The sequence below is a fragment of the Chiloscyllium plagiosum genome, unplaced genomic scaffold (genome assembly GCF_037043375.1).
Source record: "Chiloscyllium plagiosum isolate Xiang-an unplaced genomic scaffold, Cpla_swu_hap1 HiC_scaffold_34, whole genome shotgun sequence".
In the NCBI taxonomy this organism is placed as follows: domain Eukaryota; kingdom Metazoa; phylum Chordata; class Chondrichthyes; order Orectolobiformes; family Hemiscylliidae; genus Chiloscyllium; species Chiloscyllium plagiosum.
Genome location: NW_028270172.1, coordinates 24,539,548 through 24,561,516, shown reverse-complemented (window position 1 = coordinate 24,561,516; position 21,969 = coordinate 24,539,548). Strand labels below are relative to the sequence as shown.

The following is a 21,969-nucleotide window of genomic DNA, read 5'->3' as shown; positions in this document are numbered from 1 at the left end:
GGATAGGTAGATAAGGCATATGGGATACTTACCTATATTAGGCAAGGCACTGAATACACAAGTAAGGAGGTTATGATGGAGCAGTAGATAGATTAGTTAAAATCATTGTTTCCACAGTATAAGGAAACTAGACCATTTGGCCCAACAAGTCCACACTGAACCCTTCAAAAAGTACCTCACCCAGACCTATTCCCCTACCCTATCACTTTACATTTCCCCTGACTAATGCACCTAACCTATACTGCCCTGAACACTATAGGCAATTTAGCATGGCCAATACACCTAACCTGCACATCTTTAGACTGTGGGAGGAAACCGGAGCACTCGGAGGAAACCCACGCAGACATGGGGAGAATGTGCAATCTCCACGTAGACATTTGCCTGAGGCTGGAATCAAACTCTCGTCCCTCGATCTGTGAGGCAACAGAGCTAGCCACTGAACCACTTGTGCTCCATAGCTGGAGTTTGTTGTGCAGTTCTGGTCACCACACTATATAGGAAGGATGCAGTTGCACTAGAGCAGGTGCAGAAGAGATTTGCCAAGATGTTCAGAGTTGGAGCAAGTCTGGCTTCGCACGGTGGCTCTGTGGTTCGCACTGAATACAGAACAGAATAACAACCTATCCCAAAAACCCAACAAACTATCCCAATTTAATAATACTGTTCCAAATTCTTGCAACAATCCCCATAAACCCTGCTTGGATAAAAAATGTAAAATCAAACCCAGGGTCTTACAGGAGAGATGTCAGAGAGGGAGGATAACATGGGCCTGCTGCTTTGAGTCCAGCAACTTCAAAACAACTGACTGCTTGCTCTGAGCAGCCAGACTGCTAAAACCAGCGCCATCCAAGCCAGAATAAAGCTGAACGGGGAGAACTGGCCACTCCTCTTTCATTATCAGAGTGTTTTTTTTTTAAAACTTGAAAGCCTTTTCCCTGAGGCAGTATCTCCTAGCTATGATCAAGTTGGCCCTAAAACCCATCCAAACTAGACACCCTTTATCACTGCTGTGGGGGAAAAAAAACCTAAGGACAACATAACCTTGTTAAGAGTAGCGTCATCACACATGCAATTCTGGAAAGAGGTGTGAGGATACTTCAGAAGCTTCAGGAGATTTACCAAATGAACATAACTCCTAGAACAGCACAGTACAGATCTATCGGCCCTTGATGTTGATGCCAATCTTTTATCCTTATCTAACCTACATACCCTTCATTTTGCTATCATCCATGTGCCTATCCAAAAGTTGCTTAAATGTCCCTAATGTATTCGACTCTACTACCACTGCTAGCAGTGCATTCCATGCACCCACCACACTGTGTAAAGAACCTACCACTGGCATGTCCATAAACTTTCCTCCAATCACCTTAAAATTGTAACCCCTCGTGACAGTCATTTCTGCCCTGGGAAAAAGTTTCTGACTATTCACTCTGTGTCTCATCATCTTGTACACCTCCAAGTCACTTCTCACCCTCCTTCGCTCCAATGAGAAAAGCCTTAGCTCACTCAACCTTCCTTAGGACCTGCTCTCCAGTCTAGACAGCATCCTGGTAAATCTCTGCACCCTCTAAAGCTTCCACATCCTTTCTATAATGAGGCGACTAGAACTGAACACAATATTCCAACTGTGGTCTAGCCAGGGCTCTATAGAACTGCAGCATAACCTTATGGCTTTTAAACTCAATCCCCCTGCTAATGAAAGCCATCACACCATATGCCGCCTTAACCCGATCAACTTGAGTGGCAACTTTAAGGGATCTATGGACATGGACTCCAAGATCCCTCTGTTGTTCCACACTGCCAAGAATCCTGCCTTTAACCTTTTTTTATTCTGTATTTGAATTCGCCCTTCCAGAGTAAATCACTTCATGCTTTTCGAGATTGAACTCCATCTGCCACCTATCAGCCCAGTTGTGCATCCTGTCAATGTCTCGCTACAACCTAGAACAGCCCTCTACACTATCCACGACTTCACCAACCTTCGTGTCATCAGCAAACTTACTAGCCTCACCCATCCACATCGTCATCCAAGTCATTTATAAAAATCACAAAGAGCAGAGGTCCCAGAGCCGATCCCTGCGGAACACCACTGGTCACCAAGCTCCAGGCTGAATACTTTCCATCTACTACCACACTGTACCACACTAAAATCCATGTATACCACATACCCTGCTCTACCTAAATCAGTGTTTTGTCACATCCTCAATTCAGTAAGGCTTGTGAGGCATGATCTGCCTCCCTCAAAACCATGCTAACTATCTCTAATCAAACTATGGTTTTCCAAATAATCATAAATCCTGTCTCTCAGAATCTTTGCCAATAAGATGGGAAGCCTTCAGAAATGAGATAACAAGAATCCAGAGAAAGTATATTCCTGTCAGGGTGAAAGGGAAGGCTGGCAGGTATAGGGAATGTTGGATGACTAAAGAAATTGAGGGTTTGGTTAAGAAAAAGAAGGAAGCATATGTCAGGTATAGACAAGATAGATCGAGTGAATCCTCAGAAGAGTATAAAGAAAGTAGGAGTAAACTTACGAGGGAAATCAGGAGGGTAAAAAGGGGATATGAGATAGTGTTGGCAAATAGAATTCAGGAGAATCCAAAGGGTTTTTACAAATCTATTAAGGACAAAAGGGTAACTAGGGAGAGAATAGGGCCCCTCAAAGATCAGCAAGGTGGTCTTTGTGTGGAGCCACAGAAAATGGGGGAGATACTGAATGAATATTTTGCATCAGTATTTACTGTGGAAAAGGGTATGGAAGATATAGACTGCAAGGAAATAGATGGTGACATCTTGCAAAATGTCCAGATTACAGAGGAGGAAGGGCTGGATGTCTTAACGGTTAAAAGTGGATAAATCCCCAGGACCTGATCAGGTGTACTCGAGAACTGTGTGGGAAGCTAGAGAAGTGATTGCTGGGCCTCTTGCTGAGATATTTGTATCATTGATAGTCACAGGTGAGGTGCTGGAAGACTGGAGGTTGGCAAATGTGGTGCCATTGTTTAAGGGTGGTAAAGACAAGCCAGGGAAGTATAGACCAGTGAGCCTGACCTCTGGGCAAGTTATTGGAGGGAATCCTGAGGGACAGGATATACATGTATTTGGAAAGGCAAGGACTTATTTGGGATAGTCAACATGACTATCATGTCAACATGAGTGGGAAATCATGTCTCTCAAACTTGATTGAGTTTTTTGAAGACTTAACAAAGAAGATTGAGGGCAGAGCAGTAGATGTGATCTATATGGACTTCAGTAAGGCGTTCGACAAGGTTCCCCATGGGAGATTGATTAGCAAGGTAGAAGACAGAGGGTGGAGGTGGAGGGTTGTTTTTCAGACTGGAGGCCTGTGACCAGTGGAGTGCCACAAGGATCGGTGCTGGGCCCTCTACTTTTTGTCATTTACATAAATGATTTGGATGCGAGCATAAAAGGTAAAGTTAGTAAGTTTGCAGATGACACCAAAATTGGAGGTGTAGTGAACAGCGAAGAGGGTTACCTCAGATTACAACAGGATCTGGACCAGAATGGGCCAATGGGCTGAGAAGTGGCAGATGGAGTTTTATTCCGATAAATGCAAGGTGCTGCATTTTGGGAAAGCAAATCTTAGCAGGACTTGTACACTTAATGGTAAGGCCCTAGGGAGTGTTGCTGAACAAAGAGACCTTGGAGTGCAGGTTCATAGCTCCTTGAAAGTGGAGTCGCAGGGAGATAGGACAGTGAAGAAGGTGTTTGGTATACTTTCCTTTATTGGTCAGAGTATTGAGTACAGAATTTGGGAGGTCATGTTGCGGCTGTACAGGACATTGATTAGGCCACTGTTGGAATATTGCGTGCAATTCTGTTTTCCTTCCTATCGGAAAAATGTTGTGAAACTTGAAAGGGTTCAGAAAAGATTTACAAGGATGTTGCCAGTGTTGGAGGATCTGAACAGACTGGGGCTGTTTTCCCTAGAGCGTCGGAGGCTGAGAGGTGACCTTAGAGGTTTACAAAATTATTACGGGCATGGATAGGATAAATAGACAAAGTATTTTCCTTGGGGTTGGGAGAGTCCAGAACTAGAGGGCATAGGTTTAGGGTGAGAGGGGAAAGATATAAAAGAGACCTAAGGAGCAACTTATTCATGCAGAGGGTGGTAAGTGTATGGAATGAGCTGCCAGAGGAAGTGGTGGAGACTGGTACAATTGCAACATTTAAGAGGCATTTGGATGGGTATATGAATAGGAAGGGTTTGGAGGGATATGGGCCATGTGCTGGCAGGTGGGACTAGATTGGGTTGGGATATCTGGTCGGCATGGACGGGTTGGACCGAAGGGTCTGTTTCCATGCTGTACATCTGACTCTAATTTGGATGTAAGACTGACATGTAAGTTCCCTCCACTATTCCTGATTGGCCCTGCTGTCACTCTGGCCATCCGCTTGTTTCTCGCCTTTGTGGGAGGCATGGTGGCACAGTGGTTAGCACTGCTGCCTCACAGCGCCAGAGACCCGGGTTCAACTCCCACCTCAGGCGACTGTCTGTGTGGAGTTTGCACGTTCTCCCCGTGTCTGCGTGGGTTTCCTCCGGGTGCTCCGGTTTCCTCCCACAGTCCAAAGATGTGCAGGTCAGGCGAATTGGCCATGCTAAATTGCCCGTAGTGTTAGGTAAGGGGTAAATGTAGGGGTATGGATGGGTTGCGCTTCAGCGGGTCGGTGTGGACTTGTTGGGCTGAAGGGCCTGTTTCCACACTGTAATGTAATCTAATCTAAAATCTAATCTATAAGTGTAGAATGCCTTAATCCTACCCTCAAACATTTTCATGCCTCCTTCTAGCTCTCCTAAATCCATTCTTCAGTTCCTCCCTGGCTACCTTGTAACCCTCTAGAGCCCTGTCTGATCCTTGTCTCCTCAAACTTAAGCTTCCTTATTCCTCTTGACAAGATGTTCTACATCCCTTTTCACCCAAGTTTCCTTCACCCAACCATCCCGTCCTTGCCTCTGTGGGACAATCCTATTGGCACTATCAGCAAGTGTTCCTTAAACATCCTCCGCACTCCTGTCATGCATTTTTGAGAACATTTGTTCCCAATTTAGGCACAGCTCCCATAAGATTTAGTTATAACATTAGGTTGGAGAAGCTTGGATACTATTGAACAAAGGATAGGTGTACAATATCAGCTTCCTTTCAGATAGGATAGTCAAAGGAAAGCCACCTCCTCCAACTGATGGTACAATAAAGGGACAGATTTGCACTTCTGGGCAAGAGTTTAATTGAGCAGAACCTATTTTATCACATTGATAACAGAAACTTATCTGCAAGGATGATAGAGGTGATAATCAATGTTTTTAAAGGGAATTGGATAGATACTTGAAGACAATCTGTTAGGCATGTGGGCACAGTGAAGAGGAATGGGACTAATTGGCCTCCTCGACTGATTCCACGTTGGTCATCTATGTGTTGAGTAGGAATTGTCATAATGAGTGATTCTACTCTCAATTAAGTTATATTTTTCATTAAATGGCTGAACAGATGAAATAGGTACATTTTTCATACTTTACACATCTGGATAATGCTGGCGTTATCTACATTCATTGAAAACTGTTAATGTAGAGAAAGCTGTAATTTATCATTACATTCTGAAGTGCTTCCAAATGCTGAATTACTTTTATAGTATAACCCCCTGTTGTGTAGGTTGTATGACAACCAGTTCACTCACACCAAGGTCCTGCAAATAGAAGGGAAAAGAATCTATTGTTGTAGCACCTTTCATGACACTAGAGTATCTCAAAGCCCTCCATAACCAATTAAATACATCTGATGTGTTGTTATTGTTTTAGGGTTAAGACTGTTAGCTAAGGTAAATGACGATGCATTTCTTTTACTGTCTGAGTGGCGTGGGGTTAATTATGTTCACTTAAACTGGAATTAGTCAGAATGTATTGGTTTTAATATTTCATCTGGTACCTTCACCTCTGACAATGCAGTGTAAAGAAATGCTAGGCTGGGTTTTGTGCTCATGGCTGTGTAATTGGGAGTAAAAATTACTTCAGTTAACAAGTGGAGCTCAGCTGAAATAGTTAATCTGACAAACTGCATAGTCCTCACTCATTGTTAATAGGGCAGATATTGGAACACTTTGGGTGTCAGCTGGGGAATGAGGAGTGATGCTTGTTCTGTCCGTTTGGGTCCAATAGTTAATCAGGATTGTTGGGAGAGTGGTATGAGGGAGTTACAAGATGGGAAATAATGGGCATCCTACATTAAGGTAGTTTCACTGTGGTCTCCTCTTTTCCCCTTGCTCCAGAAAGCTGTTGAAGTGTCAATGGCAAGTTTCAGGTGGTGGTGCAGCCAGGATATTGAAAGTTTCAGGATAATAGAATAAAAGTGAATGGATGGGGTTACAATACTGAGTTAGACATGATCTAATTTCCTGGTAAGATGCTCACATGAAGTTGCATGTCTTGCACGTGTTCTTGTGCTCCTCTTATAACTTTACCTGAAGACTCTTTTTATTTTAAAGAAACTTCTAACTTTATCCACTCAACTAAGGAATTTAGTTTTGCAAACATGCTGGTGTCAACTGTTGTATAAAAGAGAGATGGCCCAAGAATGTTACATATTTGAATTGGATGTCTGCTTTGTACTTGTGTGTGCAGGCAAGAATGTCATTCAGTATTTAAGATATTACAAAAACCTAAGATGTCTGAATGTAGGGAGCTTCTTGTATCCAAACAAAAAGCTTCGGTAAAGTAATCTTTCTGCAGCATGGGTTGCTTTTGATAATACTTTTTCTTTTTTTTAAGGTGCTGTACAATGTCTTTAGTTCATTTGTTGCAATTGGAGGAGAAAACATTGAAGGCCTGGATTATTTCAAAGGCATAGGTATGACAGCACCTCTGCGCAAAAGTGAGAAGTACAAAAGCACAACGCTACATCTACTCTCTCCATCTCGTGTCTCGCCCCCCAAACCTGCCAAACAGCAACTGGTTTTCTCTAAATATCCTTTTTGATGTTAGTGAATGATCAGCCTGAAGGCAAGTCATAGAGTTGTGCAGCATGGAAACAGACCCTTTGATCCAACTCGTCCATGCTGACCAGATATCCCAATCTGACCTAATCCCATTTGCCAAAGCCCTTGGCTCAATGTCTACTGTTCCTTAGTTCTATGCTGTTTTATTGTCAGCTTTTCTTTCAGTGCCACTTTGACATTGCCTTCCATACTTGGGGACAGATTTGAGGAGAAGGTTTTAAATCTACCACAGGCTGAAAGGCAATCAAACCTGCACTGTAGGTGTTAGTCTGAAGCATGTGTTGGAAAATGACCAAATCAGTGCCTTTTTGTATGGAAGGAAACTTGTTATGCTTGGGACTGCAGTCATACCATCAATCGCTCCCTGTGGTGCTCCAACATTGTTTCAGTTTCAGTTGCAGTTGGACAGAAATGTTGGCACCACCTGTAGGACTGCACTGAAAGCTTTGGACTAGACCACGTACAAGTCTTGTGTTGTCTGAACTCCAAGCTGGATTTTTATCTGGATTTGTTGAGAAATGTCTAGGTTTGCAGCCCTGATATTTTAAAAAAATTTTTTTTGGGGGGTGATTGGGGTGTGGAGGAGGGGAAAATGCCTTGAACAACATGGGTTTTCATTTGTGAAGGCAGTTTAAAAGGTCTGCCTCAGTTTCCTGGGACTTGGTCTTCAGTCTTGTTAAGTATTGGTCCCTGTAATCCACATCCATGTCAATTTTCATGTTGAAGAATAGATTTCTTCAACTCTGCTGTATCCAAAGTTTTTATTTTAGAAGTAATCTAATTCATGAAAACTCCTTCAGTAAGTTTAAATCCTTCACAGACTTACAACAAAAATAACTAACCTGTAAATAATGTCTTGGAGCTATTAATTAAACTAGGAGCTTAAAGACTCTTGCTCTGTTATGGGCAGGTTGTGGAAGCAGTCAAGCAATAATAATGGCATCATCATAGCACTCCAAGCTTTTTTTCAAATATTTATAGAAACTACTACTTGACATTGCCTGTGCCTGAGTAAAAAGCAATGGGGTATTTTTGCTCCAAACTTTAATAGCCAAGGGATTTAAAATAACTCAATAGTTCTATATACCTTTTATCCTGGTCTTCATGAGCATTGATACCTCAATGATAAAGCTGTGGAACACATCTTGTGGGCTGAGGCTGTTCCTAGAAGAAAGATCAGATCAACTTGTCCTGCGAATTAAGTTTAAATGGCTCAGCTAATTTGTGCCTGGCAACTGACAGCCCACCGTCCTTCCATTACCAATGAAAATTGGATGTACCAGAAATGTAGGAGGCATCTCCAAATCTAGATTCTGACAATACTTGTTTGAAGTATATCTCCCTGACTCTGCAAAAATCTGACCCATAATCTCATATACCACTGGGGCAACAGTGAGCTACACCTGACACTCTTTTGAAAGTAAATATTGGAGATGCCAAAGCCACTTTATTTAGTTTAATCCAAAAATTCTTTTTCCTTACCCATTGACTCTGCCTGACAACTGTCTGAAGCTGAAGCATACTTGTAAACTTGGAGTAATATTTAATCCAGAGATGATCTTCTCATTACATATCCATCTTGTCATGAATAATGGGGAAGTGGGATAAATATAGTTTGAGTCCTGTTCCCCTCTTAAGCAGGAGATGGTGAGGTATCACTTACTGCTTTCCCTTTCTCTATTCCCATCCCTTATTGACACCGATGGAAGGGCAATACAAAACCCTGGCTTTTGGATTCTAATTTCTAAAATAAACCCACAGCAAAATTCTTTTAATGGTGAAATCAAAGATAGCGTTGATTAATACAACATTCAAAATGGCAGGGAATGACTTTGCGATTCCAAACATACATGACTTCTCAAGAAATTAAGGAAGGCAGAATAGAGACAACGAGTCATAGAGATGTACAGCACAGAAACAGATCCTTCGGTCCAACTTGTTCATGCTGACCAAATATCCCAACCTAATCTAGTAATTTTTTTGCATTTACTTGGCCTGTATTCCTCTTAAGCCCTTCCTATTCATACACCTATCAAGATGCCTTCTAAATGTTGTAATTGTACCAGCCCCCACCACTTCCTCTGGCAGCTCCATTCCATCCACCCTCAGCTTGAAAATGTTGCCCCTTAGATCCCTTTTATATCTTTCCCCCCCCCACCCTAAACCTATGCCCTCTATTCATCGACTCCCCAACCTCAGGGAAAAGACTTTGTCTCTTTATATTATCCATGGCCCTCATAATTTTGTAAACCTCTGTAAGGTCACCCCTGAGCCTCCGACGCTCCAGGGAAAACAGCCCCAGCCTGTTCAGCCTCTCCCTGTAGCTCAAATCCTCCAACCCTGGCAACATCCTTGTAAATCTTTTGAGCCCTTTCAAGTTTCACAACATTCTTCCAATAGGAAGGGGACCAGAATTGCACACAATATTCCAACAGTGGCCTAACCGATATCCTGTACAGCTGCAAAATGACCTCCCAACTCCTATACTCAATGTGCTGACCAATAAGGAAAGCATACCAAATACATTCTTCACTATCCTATCCACATGCAACTCGATTTTCAAGGAACTATGATCCTGAACTTCAAGATCTTTGTTCAGCAATGCTCCCTAGAACCTTACCATTTAAGTGTACAAGTCCTGCTCTGATTTGCTTTTCCAAAATGCATCACCTTGCATTTATCTAAATGAAACTCCGTCTGCCACTCCTCAGCCCATTAGACCATCTGATCAAGACCCCATTGTAGAGAAGATGGACCTTAAATTGCAAGTTTTAGTAAATCTGAGAGATTAAAAATTAGTTCGAGTTACAATTTCCTGGAGCTCAGTGTCCAACGATCGTTCCCTTGGTGAGCTGGGCTTGGTTGTTTTTTTTTCCCCTTTTTTGCAGGTAACACATTAGGTTTCTTTCCAGCGAGCAATGTGAACACTGACATGGAGAGGCAGGCTGCCAACTCAGCCTGGAGCTCTGCTTTCCCTCTGGAGGCTGAACAGTTACTGACTTCAAATTCTAGAATTGTACACTTGAGCAATTTAACAAACTCTGATATTTGTCAAGCAATAAGGGTGGGTATTTCAGATGCTGATAGTTCATCTGAGTGGGCTAATTGGAAGGTTGTTTATCTAACAATGTATCTTTCCCTCCCCATTAGAATTTCCATTTGGAGGTCATGAGGTAACTGTAAAAGCATTAGTGCTTACTTTCACGTAATGGGTCTTGATGTCTCCCTTTGTCCAGAATTGGCTGGAAAGAAATGGCTTATGTCTGGATCCTTTGTGTCAACTTTAGCGAGAATGTCTGTCTATGCAATTCAGGAGGGTTCAGAAGCTTCTGGAACTAGTTATGTAACAGTGGCTATTTTGATTTCAACAAGGTCGACCATTTTTGAAAGAAACACAATTCAAACCTGAAAATACGGAAGAGATCTATTTCCACCTCTATAATGTCACCCATGTCTGGTCCAGCCTTAGCTCCTCTGCTGGAACCGTCTTACATACCTTTGTTACTTCCAGACTGACTACTCCAATACACTGCTTCCATCTTCCATTAACTTAAGCCTTGCTAAAAACCTGCAGCCCGTATCATCATTTGCATCATATTCTGTTCACTGATCTGTCCTGTGACCATGAAATGATGTGACAAATTGATTAAGCAATGCTTCGATCATAACCTCCTGAATTTTTGCTTTTAAATTGCTTCTTCCTATCTCTAACCCCTTACCATTCTCTGAATGTGCCTTGCCCCCTTTTGAACTGATCGTAACTATTCTACCATTGGTGGACATGCCTTCAGCAGCTAGACTATAACCATTAGGAATTTCCTCCCTGAAAAATCCACCTCCTTTTGACCAAGAATCAATCTGCCCTAGTATCTAGGTAGGTGTTTTGTTAATATTCCTGTGATGTACCTTGGAATATTATAATTCATTAAAGGCGCCATGTAAATTCCTGTTCAGATGACATCCTTGTTCATATTTTGATGTGTAAAATGTAAAATCTGATGTCTAATATGGGACTTCTTTTCTTTGCAGTTTCTTTCTTTGTTGTGAGCTTGGGTGGAACTGCTGTTGGCATCGTCTTTGCATTCCTGTTGTCCCTGGTAACCAGATTTACCAAGCATGTGAGAGTGATTGAACCTGGATTTGTCTTTGTCATTTCATACTTGTCCTACCTCACTGCAGAAATGCTTTCACTTTCTGCTATATTAGCGTAAGTAGTTTTAAAAAAAATCTATTCAACATTGATTCAGCTGTTCCCTCACTTAATTGTAGTTAGTGTCAGCTGTGGATGGGCAATGTCTTGGACACACAGAGAAAGGGGAATGAGGGGCTTTCCTACTGACTTAACATCTTCTAGTCTCAGTTTTACTATGTTTAGTTTATATCTCAGAATTAACTGATCTCCATCTGGGTTGCAGTTGTAATTAGTCACAGTGTCCAATGGCTGATCACTACTCTTTATTGGAAACTGAGCTAGTCCTATTTTGTATTTGAACACAGGATCACATTTGACTCTTGTGGCTCATTCACACTAAAAATGGATAAATTTGGATGAGTGTCCCTTTTACATGTTTGTGAATTGAGGGAGTGGGCAGAGAATGTGCAAACTAAATGTTCAGAATAGATGGACAAACTCAATGTCAATTAAAAACAAACTGCTGGAGGAACTGAATAGGTTTGGCAACATTTGTGGAGAGAAAGCAGGTTTAACAAAGAGAGAAGTTACTGGAAAAACTCAGCAGGTCTGGCAACATCTGTGAAGAGAAATCAGATTCAACGTTTTGAGTCCAGCGACCCTTCCTCTCCACCTGAACATTCACTTTTTTGATTTCCCTTCTCTTCACAGATGCTGCCAGATCTGCTGAATTTTTCCAGCAACATCTGTTTTTGTTTTGCTTCTGATTTACAGCACCAGCAGTTCTGAGTTTTTATGTCTGTCATTCTTCAGAACTGAGTACTTTGGAAAAGGTGGGATTCATGCTAATGACAGGGAGAGGTTGTGGGGGGGAGGGGGGATGCCTTTGGGAAGGAGTGAGTGAATAATTGGAGATGGAGCCCAGAGAGTAAGAAACAAAGTTAGACAGACAAAGGGATGGTCAGTAGTAAGACAGGGAAACAGAGAAGCTGATAACAGGGACAAATCAGACTCTGTAATCAGGTTAACTGTACTGAAAACGTTCCATGTCACGACAGGGTCTAGGGGTGGCTAAGCAACTTAGAAGGTATTCAGACTTTAAAATTAATGGGACTCAACACTGGGTTGTGAAGGTTGCAGGGTCCCCAGGAGGAAAATGAGATGTTCTTGCTGGAGCACCGAAGCAGGCCCGAGAGAGAAATATTGGCCAGGAAACATGAAATGGCTGGCAACTGGAAGCTCAGTTAGTTTTGCAGACAGAACACAGGCATTCTGTAAAGAGGTCACCCAGTCTGCATTTCATCTCCCTGACGTAGAGGAGATCACATTGTGAGCAGTGAGTATAGGAGACCAGATTGAGTGAGTAAAGTGGAGGTAAATCACTGCTTACCCTGTCTGGAGCCTTGGATAGTGAGGAGTGGGGAGATAAATAGACAAGTGTTGCACCTTCTAGGAGTGCTTGGGAAGGTACGTAGGGTGTGGGGAGGCTTTGTGACTGGGCTCTGATGTCCATTCCCCATTCTGTGTACGCAACCGATTGCCCATTCACAGCTGAGGACATGAACTAGAGTGTTTTATTTTATAACTTGAAATGTCTACAGTTTCGGGCAGTATGGTAGTTGATGAGTTACTTCTAGAGATCACTTGGCAGTCTTCAGAGCTGAGAAACTGAGAGCTCCATGGCTTCTTAGACTCCTTTTACAAAGTAGGAATTTTGGCATGGGCTGTAGAATAGACTGGCAGTCTTTGTTCATCTGTTAGGTGTTGAAATATCCATTTAATGACTATGGAGTGGTAAGAGACTGATTGATTGCTTGGCAGTCAGTACAGTCTCACAATCCTGTTGGGAATAGCTGGCTGAAGAGCTACACTCCTCTCTGTAATTGGGCAGCTATACCTGCAGGACTCCCCAGGGACATGTTTAAAGACCACTAATGAATGGTGCGATTAATTTCCGTCAGTGTTGTTAAGGTTTAGCTTCTGTTCTCTTTCCTTAAACGTCTTGGTTCCTTTCCGTCAGCATTACATTTTGTGGCATCTGCTGTCAGAAATATGTAAAAGCCAACCTCTGTGAGCAGTCAATCACCACTGTCAGATACGCAATGAAAATGCTGGCAAGTGGAGCGGAGACCATTATCTTCATGTTTTTGGGAATCTCTGCAGTGGACACAAGAATATGGACATGGAACACAGCTTTTATCCTTCTCACTCTTGTCTTCATCTCTGTCTACAGAGTTATCGGTGAGTGCTGTAGTGTATGATGGAAATTTATCATTCAATCCTTCAATCATATTTGCAAGGTTTGTGAAGGTTTGTAGCTCAGGTTGAGGTTTAGGGTGTAGGTTTGCTCGCTGAGCTGTAGGTTTGATATCCAGACGTTTCATGAAAGGGAATTCATGGAATGCTTACAGGATGGCTTTTTAGAACAGCTTGTCATGGAGCCCACAAGGGAGCAGGCTATTCTGGACCTAGTGCTATGTAATGAACCAGACTTTATAAAAAATCTTAAAGTAAGGGAATACTTAGGAAGCAGCAATCATAATATGGTAGAGTTCAGTCTGCAGTTTGAAAGAGAGAAGGCAAAATCGGATGTAATGGTGTTACAGTTAAATAAAGGTAACTATGAGTGCATGAGAGAGGAACTGACGAAAATAGACTGGAATCAGAGCCTAGCAGGGAAGACAGTAGAGCAAAAATGGCGGGAGTTTGTGGGTAAAATTGAGGACACTGTACAAAGGTTCATCCCCAAGAAAAAGATTATCTGGGGAGGGATTAGACAGCCATGGCTGACAAAGGAAGTCAGGAAATGTATTAAAGAAAAAGAGAGATCCTATAAAATGGCCAACACACTGGGAAATCAGAAGATTGGGAAGGCTACAAAACCAAACAGAGGATAACGAAGAGAGAAATAAGGAAGGAGAGGATCAAATATGAAAGTAGGCTAGTCAGTAATATTAGAAATGATAGTAAAAGTTTCTTTCAATACATAAGAAACAAATGACAGGCAAAAGTAGACATTGGGCCACTTCAAACTGATGCTGGAAGCCTAGTGATGGGAGATAAGGAAATAGTAGAAGAACTTAACAAGTACTTTGCGTCAGTCTTCACAGTGGAAGACATGAGTAATATCCCAACAATTAAAGGGAGTCGGGGGGCTGAGTTGAGTATGGTTGCCATTACAAAAGAGAGTGCTAGAAAAGCTAAAAGGTCTTAAAATTGATAAATCTCCTGGCCCCGATGGGCTACATCCTAGAGTTCTGAGGGAGGTGGCTGAGGAAATAGCGGAGGTGTTGGTTGAGATCTTTCAAAAGTCATTGGAGTCAAGGAAAGTCCCAGATGATTGGAAGATCGCTGTTGTAACCCTCTTGTTCAAGAAAAGATCAAGACAAATGATGGAAAATTATAGGCCAATTAGCCTAACCTCGGTTGTTGGTAAAATTCTAGAGTCCATCATTAAGGATGAGGTTTCTAAATTCTTGGAAGAGCAGAGTCTGATTAGAACAAGTCAACATTGATTTAGTAAGGGGAGGTCGTGCCTGACAAACCTGTTGGAATTCTTTGAAGAGGTGACAAGTAGGTTAGACCAGGGAAACCCAGTGGATGTGGTCTATCTAGACTTCCAAAAGGCCTTCGATAAGGTGCCACATGGGAGGCTGCTGAGCAAGGTGAGGGCCCATGGTGTTAGAGGTGAGCTACTGGTATGGATTGAGGATTGGCTGTCTGACAGAAGGCAGAGAGTTGGGATAAAAGGTTCTTTTTTGGAATGGCAGCCGGTGACAAGCGGTGTCCCTCAGGGTTCAGTGTTGGGGCCGCAGTTGTTCACGTTATATATTAATGATCTGGATGAAGGGACTGGGGGCATTCTAGCGAAGTTTGCCGATGATACAAAGTTAGGTGGACAGGCAGGTAGTACTGAGGGAGTGGGGAGGCTGCAGAAGGATCTAGACAGTTTGGGAGAGTGGTCCAGGAAATGGCTGATGAAATTCAACGTAAGCAAATGCGAGGTCTTGCACTTTGGAAAAAAGAATATAAGCATGGACTACTTTCTAAACGGTGAGAAAATTCATAAAGCCAAAGTACAAAGGGATCTGGGAGTGCTAGTTGAGGATTCTCTAAAAGTAAACATACAGGTTGAGTCCATGATTAAGAAAGCGAATGCAATGTTGTCATTTATCTCAAGAGGGTTGGCGTATAAAAGCACTGTTGTGCTACTGAGACTTTATAAAGCTCTGGTTCGGCCCCATTTGGAGTACTGTGTCCAGTTTTGGTCCCCACACCTCAGGAAGGACATACTGGCACTGGAGCGTGTCCAGCGGAGATTCACACGGATGATCCCTGGAATGGTAGGTCTAACATACCAGGAATGGCTGAGGATCCTGGGATTGTATTCATTGGAGTTTAGAAGATTAAGGGGAGATCTAATAGAAACTTACAAGATAATACATGGCTTGGAAAGGGTGGATGTTAGGAAATTGTTTCCGTTAGGTGAGGAGACTAGGCCCGTGGACACAGCCTTAGAATTAGAGGGGGTAAATTCAGAACAGAAATGCGGAGACATTTCTTCAGCCAGAGTGGTGGGCCTGTGGAATTCATTGCCGCAGAGTGCAGTGGAGGCCGGGACGCCAAATGTCTTCAAGGCAGAGATTGATAAATTCTTGATGTCACAAGGAATTAAGGGCTACGGGGAGAATGCGGGTAAGTGGAGTTGAAATGCCCATCAGCCATGATTGAATGGCGGAGTGGACTCGATGGGCTGAATTTCCTTACTTCCACTCCTATGTCTTATGGTCTTATGGCCTTACCTGGCTAGGTAACATCATCAGTGGCGACCTCCAAGTGAAACGAAGCTGTTGTCTCTTGCTTTCTATTTATATCTTTCCCCTGGATGGGGTTTGTGGTGATGTCATTTTTGTGTTCGTTTTCTGAGGGGTTGATAGGTGGCATCTTGATCTATGTGTTTGTTTGTGGCATTGTGGTTGGAGTGCCAGGCCTCTAGGAATTCTCTGGCATGTCTTTGCTTAGCCTGTCCCAGGATAGATGTGTTGTCCCAGTCGAAATGGTGGTTTTTTTCATCTGTGTGTAGGGCTACGAGGGAGAGAGGGTCGTGTCTTTTTGTGGCTAGCTGGTGTTCATGTATCCTGGTGGCTAACTTTCTTCCTGTTTGTCCTACGTAGTGTTTGTGGCAGTCCTTGCATGGAATTTTGTAAATGATGTTGGTTTTGTCCATGGGTTGTACTGAGTCTTTTAAGTTTTAGTTTTTGTTTGAAAGTGTTAGTGGGTTTGTGTGCTACTAGGATTCCGAAGGGTCTTAGTAGTCTGGCTGTCATTTCTACGTCGATGACACCTTTGTCATCACAAAACGAAACAAGATAGAGACATTTAACATCATCAACAACACTCTCACAGGCATAAAGTTCACCAAGGAAGAAGAAACCGACAACAAACTCACATTCCTGGACGTCACAGTTGAAAGAAAGGACAATGGAGAACTACAAACCTGCGAATACAGAAAACCGACAAATACTGACCAAATACTTAACTACACCAGCAACCATCCCAACACACACAAACGAAGCAGTATCAGAGCACTATTCCAATGAGCCACCACACACTGCAGCACAGACGAACTTCGGAAAACAGAGGAGAACCACCTATACAATGTATTCAAGAAGAACGGATACTCAAATAATACAGTGCGCAGATTCCTCAAGAACAAACCACGACAAGCAGACCAAACACAGCCAGAAACCCTAACCATCTTACCATACATCAAAAAAGTTTCAGAAATGACAGCCAGACTACTAAGACCCCTCGGAATCCTAGTAGCGCACAAACCCACAAACAAAAACTAACAAACTTAAAAGACTCAGTACAACCCATGGACAAAACCAACATTATCTACAAAATTCCATGCAAGGACTGCCACAAACACTACGTAGGACAAACAGGAAGAAAGTTAGCCACCAGGATACACGAACACCAGCTAGCCACAAAAAGACATGATCCTCTCTCCCTACACACGGATGAAAAAAAACCACCATTTCGACTGGGCCAACACATCTATCCTGGGACAGGCTAAGCAAAGACATGCCAGAGAATTCCTAGAGGCCTGGCACTCCAACCACAATGCCATAAACAAACACATAGATCTAGATACCATCTATCAACCCCTCAGAAAACAAACAGGAAATGACATCACCACAAACCCCAGGAACCCCATCCAGGACAAAGATATAAATAGAAAGCAGGAGACAACAGCTTCGCTTCACTTGGAGGTTGCCACTGATGATGTTACCTAGCCAGGTAATGAAACGTCTGGATATCAAACCTACAGCTCAGCGAGCAAACCTACACCCTAATCCTTCAATCATGTTTTTCTATTTAATGAGGTCCTTTATTGTTTTATAAGTGACATTTGTATTTTAACTTCCCGTCATTTAATACTTGGACGTAACAAAATATAGCAATCACCACTTTGACACTCAGCTGTTGGAGAGTTTTGCTAGCTTTTGTGAAGATGTGCTTTCTGTTGTTCCCTCTGAACTCCCTCAACCTAGTTTTTAGTTTATATTCCCTTGTTCTTAATGTTCCCATCAGAGGAAATTGTTTCTGTCTACCAGATCTCATTCTTGAATATCTCGAGCAAAAATTGAAATTGCTGGAAAAACTCCACACTGGAAGCATCTAAGAGAAAAAGCCAAGTTAACGTTTTGAGTTCAGTGACCCTTCAAAAAATATCTCAAATTGATCATTCATCAATCTTCTACATTCCAGTGAATGCAACCTGTTCTCATACATTGACCTTTTCTGCCCCAAATGCTTTCTGGGAAATCTGCATTGCTCTCCATACAAAGCCAATGTAACCTTCCTGAGATTCACTGTCCATTTTACCACCAGGATAGTGTTTTTGTGATTTTGTTTGCAGTGGTTTCATAGATTTGTTGTGGATTATTTTGCAACTCAAAGTTTTAAGAGATGAATGAATTCTGTTTTATTTATGATTTAATATTAATTATTATATGCTTTTTATGACAACATACATTCCAATCTAATACAATACAAGTTAGTGTGTTTGTCTAACATTGGATATCTAAACATGTACAGGCTTCTGAAATTATTTGCTTCAGTTTGTGAGGGATTTTGATCAAACGCTTGATTGCATTCTCAAACAGGAAAGCAGTCGGGCCACAATAGACAAGATATCTCTTGATTCCTGATGTGGATTGGCCACCAATGGTACCTTCTCTTCTGTAGACAGCAACCAAGGATGGACAGCCTGAAATGGCTCAGGCTAGACTTCCAAATAGAAAACACATAAGTTATTACAGAGCTACCATAACTTATGGAATTGAACTTCCAAAAACAAAACTCCCCTTCAGTAAGGAACCAAAATACTAACATGGAACAATAAAAGGTTGCATTGCTTACAAAATAATGTTCATCTTTTGGCATCTGTATGCCAATCCTGCCACATGTCACGTGATACAAAATAAGTATTGGTTTGTGCAGCAATGCTGTGCTTTTGACTTAAAAGGTGCTGTATGCATTTTTTTTAAACATTAACAGATTTGAGCTTTAACTAAAATATTCCCACTCTTCCAATTTTTAAAAGGTGTTGTAATTCAGACCTGGATTCTGAACCATTACCGTGTGGTGCAGCTGGAGATTATAGATCAGGTGGTGATGTCATATGGAGGCCTGCGTGGAGCTGTAGCTTTTGCTCTGGTGGTTTTGCTGGACTCCCAGCATATACATGAGAGGCGACTGTTTATCAGTACAACCATCATTGTGGTGTATTTCACTGTCATCTTTCAGGTAATTAACACTATGTTGTCCATACCCGCTGTCGTAATTCGATCAGTGAAGCCAATAAGGTATTCTATCTTTTGAGTGAAACACTACAAACTAAGAACATTCTGTTACTTAAGGAGATGTAAATGATATGCTAATGTTCAAGTCTGTGGAGGCGAAAGTGAGGACTGCAGATGCTGGAGGTTAGAGTCAAGAAATCCTGATGAAGGGTTTTTGCCTGAAATATCGACTCTTCTGCACCTCAGATGCTGCTTGACCTTCTGTGCTTTTCCAGCACCACACTCTTGACTTCAAGTCTGTGTCTAGTGCATGAAAGTGGGACTAATAAAGACAGAATTATAGGTTTGGCATTACAAACTCAATGGGCTGAAGGGCCTGTTGTGTACTGTATAATTCTATAATCTCATGTAATGACTTGAAGAGCAGAGGAGCAGTTGTCTTGCCAAATATTTAACCCTCAATCATCATCCCGAAAGACCAGTACATGGCTTTTATAGAATTGTTGTTTGGGGGGATGTAGCAGAGTGTAAAATAGCTGCTGCATTCCCTGCATTTTAGTGCTGATTACACTTTGAAAAAAAACTTCACCTTTCAGGATATAAATGTGAATAGGAATCTATCTGCTGATATTGTTCATCAGCACAGGCCATGTATTGAATGTCTTAAGTGTAGCACTGGAAAAGCACAGCAGGTCAGGCAGCATCCGAGGAGCAGGAAAATCCATGTTTTGGGCAAAAGCCCTTCATCGTGCATTGAATGACCCTTATTCTCCTAAAACCAAAGGATCAATCTGGAGATAAAGTTGAACCCTATGGTGGAAGTAGTTCCCTCATGATTTTTTTTTAAGATTAGATTCTCTACAGTGTGGAAACAGGCCCTTCGGCCCAACCAGTCCACACCGACCCTCTGAAGAGTAACCCACCCAGACCCATTTCACCTCTGACTAATCCACCGAACACTATGGGCAATTTAGCATGGCCAACATACCTAACCTGCACATCTTTGGACTGTGGGAGGAAACCAGAGCACGCGAAGGAAACCCACGCAGACACGGGGAGAATGTGCAAACGCCATGCAGACAGTCGCCTGAGGCTGGAATCAAACCTGGGACCCTGGTGCTGCGAGGCAGCAGTGTTAACCACTGAGCCACCGTGTCACTCATGATGTAGAATACAAACAAATTGCAAGAGTTTTGACAGTTTACATTGTGTTTCAGGTCTATGTTTTATTTTATCTATCAGAGATGAAGACTTGTTTGGAATGTTTTTCAGGGTCTGACGATCAAACCTTTGGTTAAATGGCTGAAAGTAAAGAGGAGCCAGCACAAGGAACCTTTACTCAATGAGAAACTTCATGGAAGAGTAAGTTCTTGTCTCTCAGGATCCAATAAATGTGTAAAAGGAGGATTCCTTAAGTCCTTCACTGGAGTGCTCATTTTCTGCTAATTAACATGAGTGAACCATTTGTGTTCTTATGAAAATTCAGCAGCAAAAGAGCAGTTGGAACTAACTACTTTGTTTGCATTTTAAAAAAAAAACTCCATTCAAATTCTTGTGAACTTATTGTCCCCACCTCTGCGCATTGGATTATGGGAAGAGCATTTAATCAGGTTGGGAGGGTGATCGTTGGGGATCCCCAAACCTTTGGCTTGGTTAGGTCCTTTATCTATGGCTTGGAGACCGCCTGCCCATGCTGAGGCCCTTAAGTGGGAAATTCTTGCCCATTTAAGGGCTACATCTGACCACTGGTGGTGTTCACTCAGCATTAGGGTCATGTGGGAAGTCTGGAAAGAAAGTACATTCTCTAACTTTTTCCCTGAAGCTGTGTGCACCTGCAAGGTCAGTGCACAACAGTGACCGTGTAAGCATAGAAAACCTCCATTTTCACTATGCTGTGCTTCTCTTAGGCTTAAATATCAACAAGGAATAATGAAATAATAATTGCAGATATTTAATTGAAGATCCATCCATATACAGATAGGTTTCATGTGTCCTAAATACACTACATCTGACTTCTATCATTGTTGCTATTAAACTGACTAACAAGTCATGAAACTAATACACCACATCATATTTATTTTAGATTTATTTAATATTGTCACAAAGACTAAATACAATGAATGCATTCACAAAGTGTTGCCAGTCACCGGAACCATCTTGGATCTCTGTTTAAATAACACGAAATTACAGTGATAGTTTTGCTATTTTGTCCAGTTGTAGTATATCTAATGGTTCCGCTCCCGCTCACCTACTTGGCTGAGATCTTGGTTCTGGGCTACTCTTCCGTTACTGCTGCTGAAGCCGACCATGAGTCTGGACCATGAGTCGCTGAACCTGCGCAATACCACGGAGAGCCTTTCTGGTACTGATAATGTGAATGCTGCATGGTGCTGTTTCCATGGAGATCATGAGCAGTCCTGGGCTCAGGAGCCAAATGCTGCCAACCCCCACGGGCAAGCACATCCTGTCACCCCAGCAATTCCCTTTCCAGCCATCATTCACCTCTGGCCTGGGTCCCTCCTGAGATGTTGGTCTTTGGGTCACTGGAGTACTGGCAGCAGCTACCATTTCCTCTGTGCCTCTGGCCGGCATTGAAAATTCTGTGAGCAAAACCAAGTATACCACTCAATTCAAGGACAATTTGAGATGAGGAACAAAAGTTCGCCCTGCCAGTGATGCCCAAGCCACTGTAAGAGCTAAGAAAATAAAAATCTCAAAAATCTTGTAATTAATCATCTGAAGAGAAAATTCAACCAATATTTGTTTCTAAACAAATATCAATTCTAGTTTCACTTTGTGAATGGGAATTATTTTAGTGTTGTCTTATTGAGGATATTTAAAAACAATTTGTACAGTAATGTTACAAGAGTATTCTTCTCACTTTTTTAATAATTGTGCTTTTTAAGGCTTTTGATCACATTCTTTCTGCAATAGAAGACATCTCTGGTCAAATTGGACACAACTATCTTCGAGACAAGTATGTGACTATTTTTTGTGGTAGAATTTATTTTCCAATGT

The 21,969-nt window shown here is 42.1% G+C and overlaps 1 protein-coding gene across 4 annotated transcripts in view; it reads left to right on the top strand.

Annotated features, from left to right (window-relative positions):
* LOC122564452 (sodium/hydrogen exchanger 3) overlaps window positions 1-21,969 on the top strand; it is a 131,276-nt gene that overhangs the window by 85,980 nt on the left and 23,327 nt on the right. For all 4 annotated transcript variants that reach the window (XM_043719350.2, XM_087978550.1, XM_087978552.1 and 1 more), the window contains 6 exons: window positions 6,782-6,860; window positions 11,038-11,215; window positions 13,161-13,381; window positions 18,753-18,955; window positions 20,224-20,313; window positions 21,858-21,928. In XM_043719350.2, coding sequence (XP_043575285.2) covers window positions 6,782-6,860; window positions 11,038-11,215; window positions 13,161-13,381; window positions 18,753-18,955; window positions 20,224-20,313; window positions 21,858-21,928 — 842 coding nt within the window. The remainder of the gene's footprint in view (window positions 1-6,781; window positions 6,861-11,037; window positions 11,216-13,160; window positions 13,382-18,752; window positions 18,956-20,223; window positions 20,314-21,857; window positions 21,929-21,969) is intronic.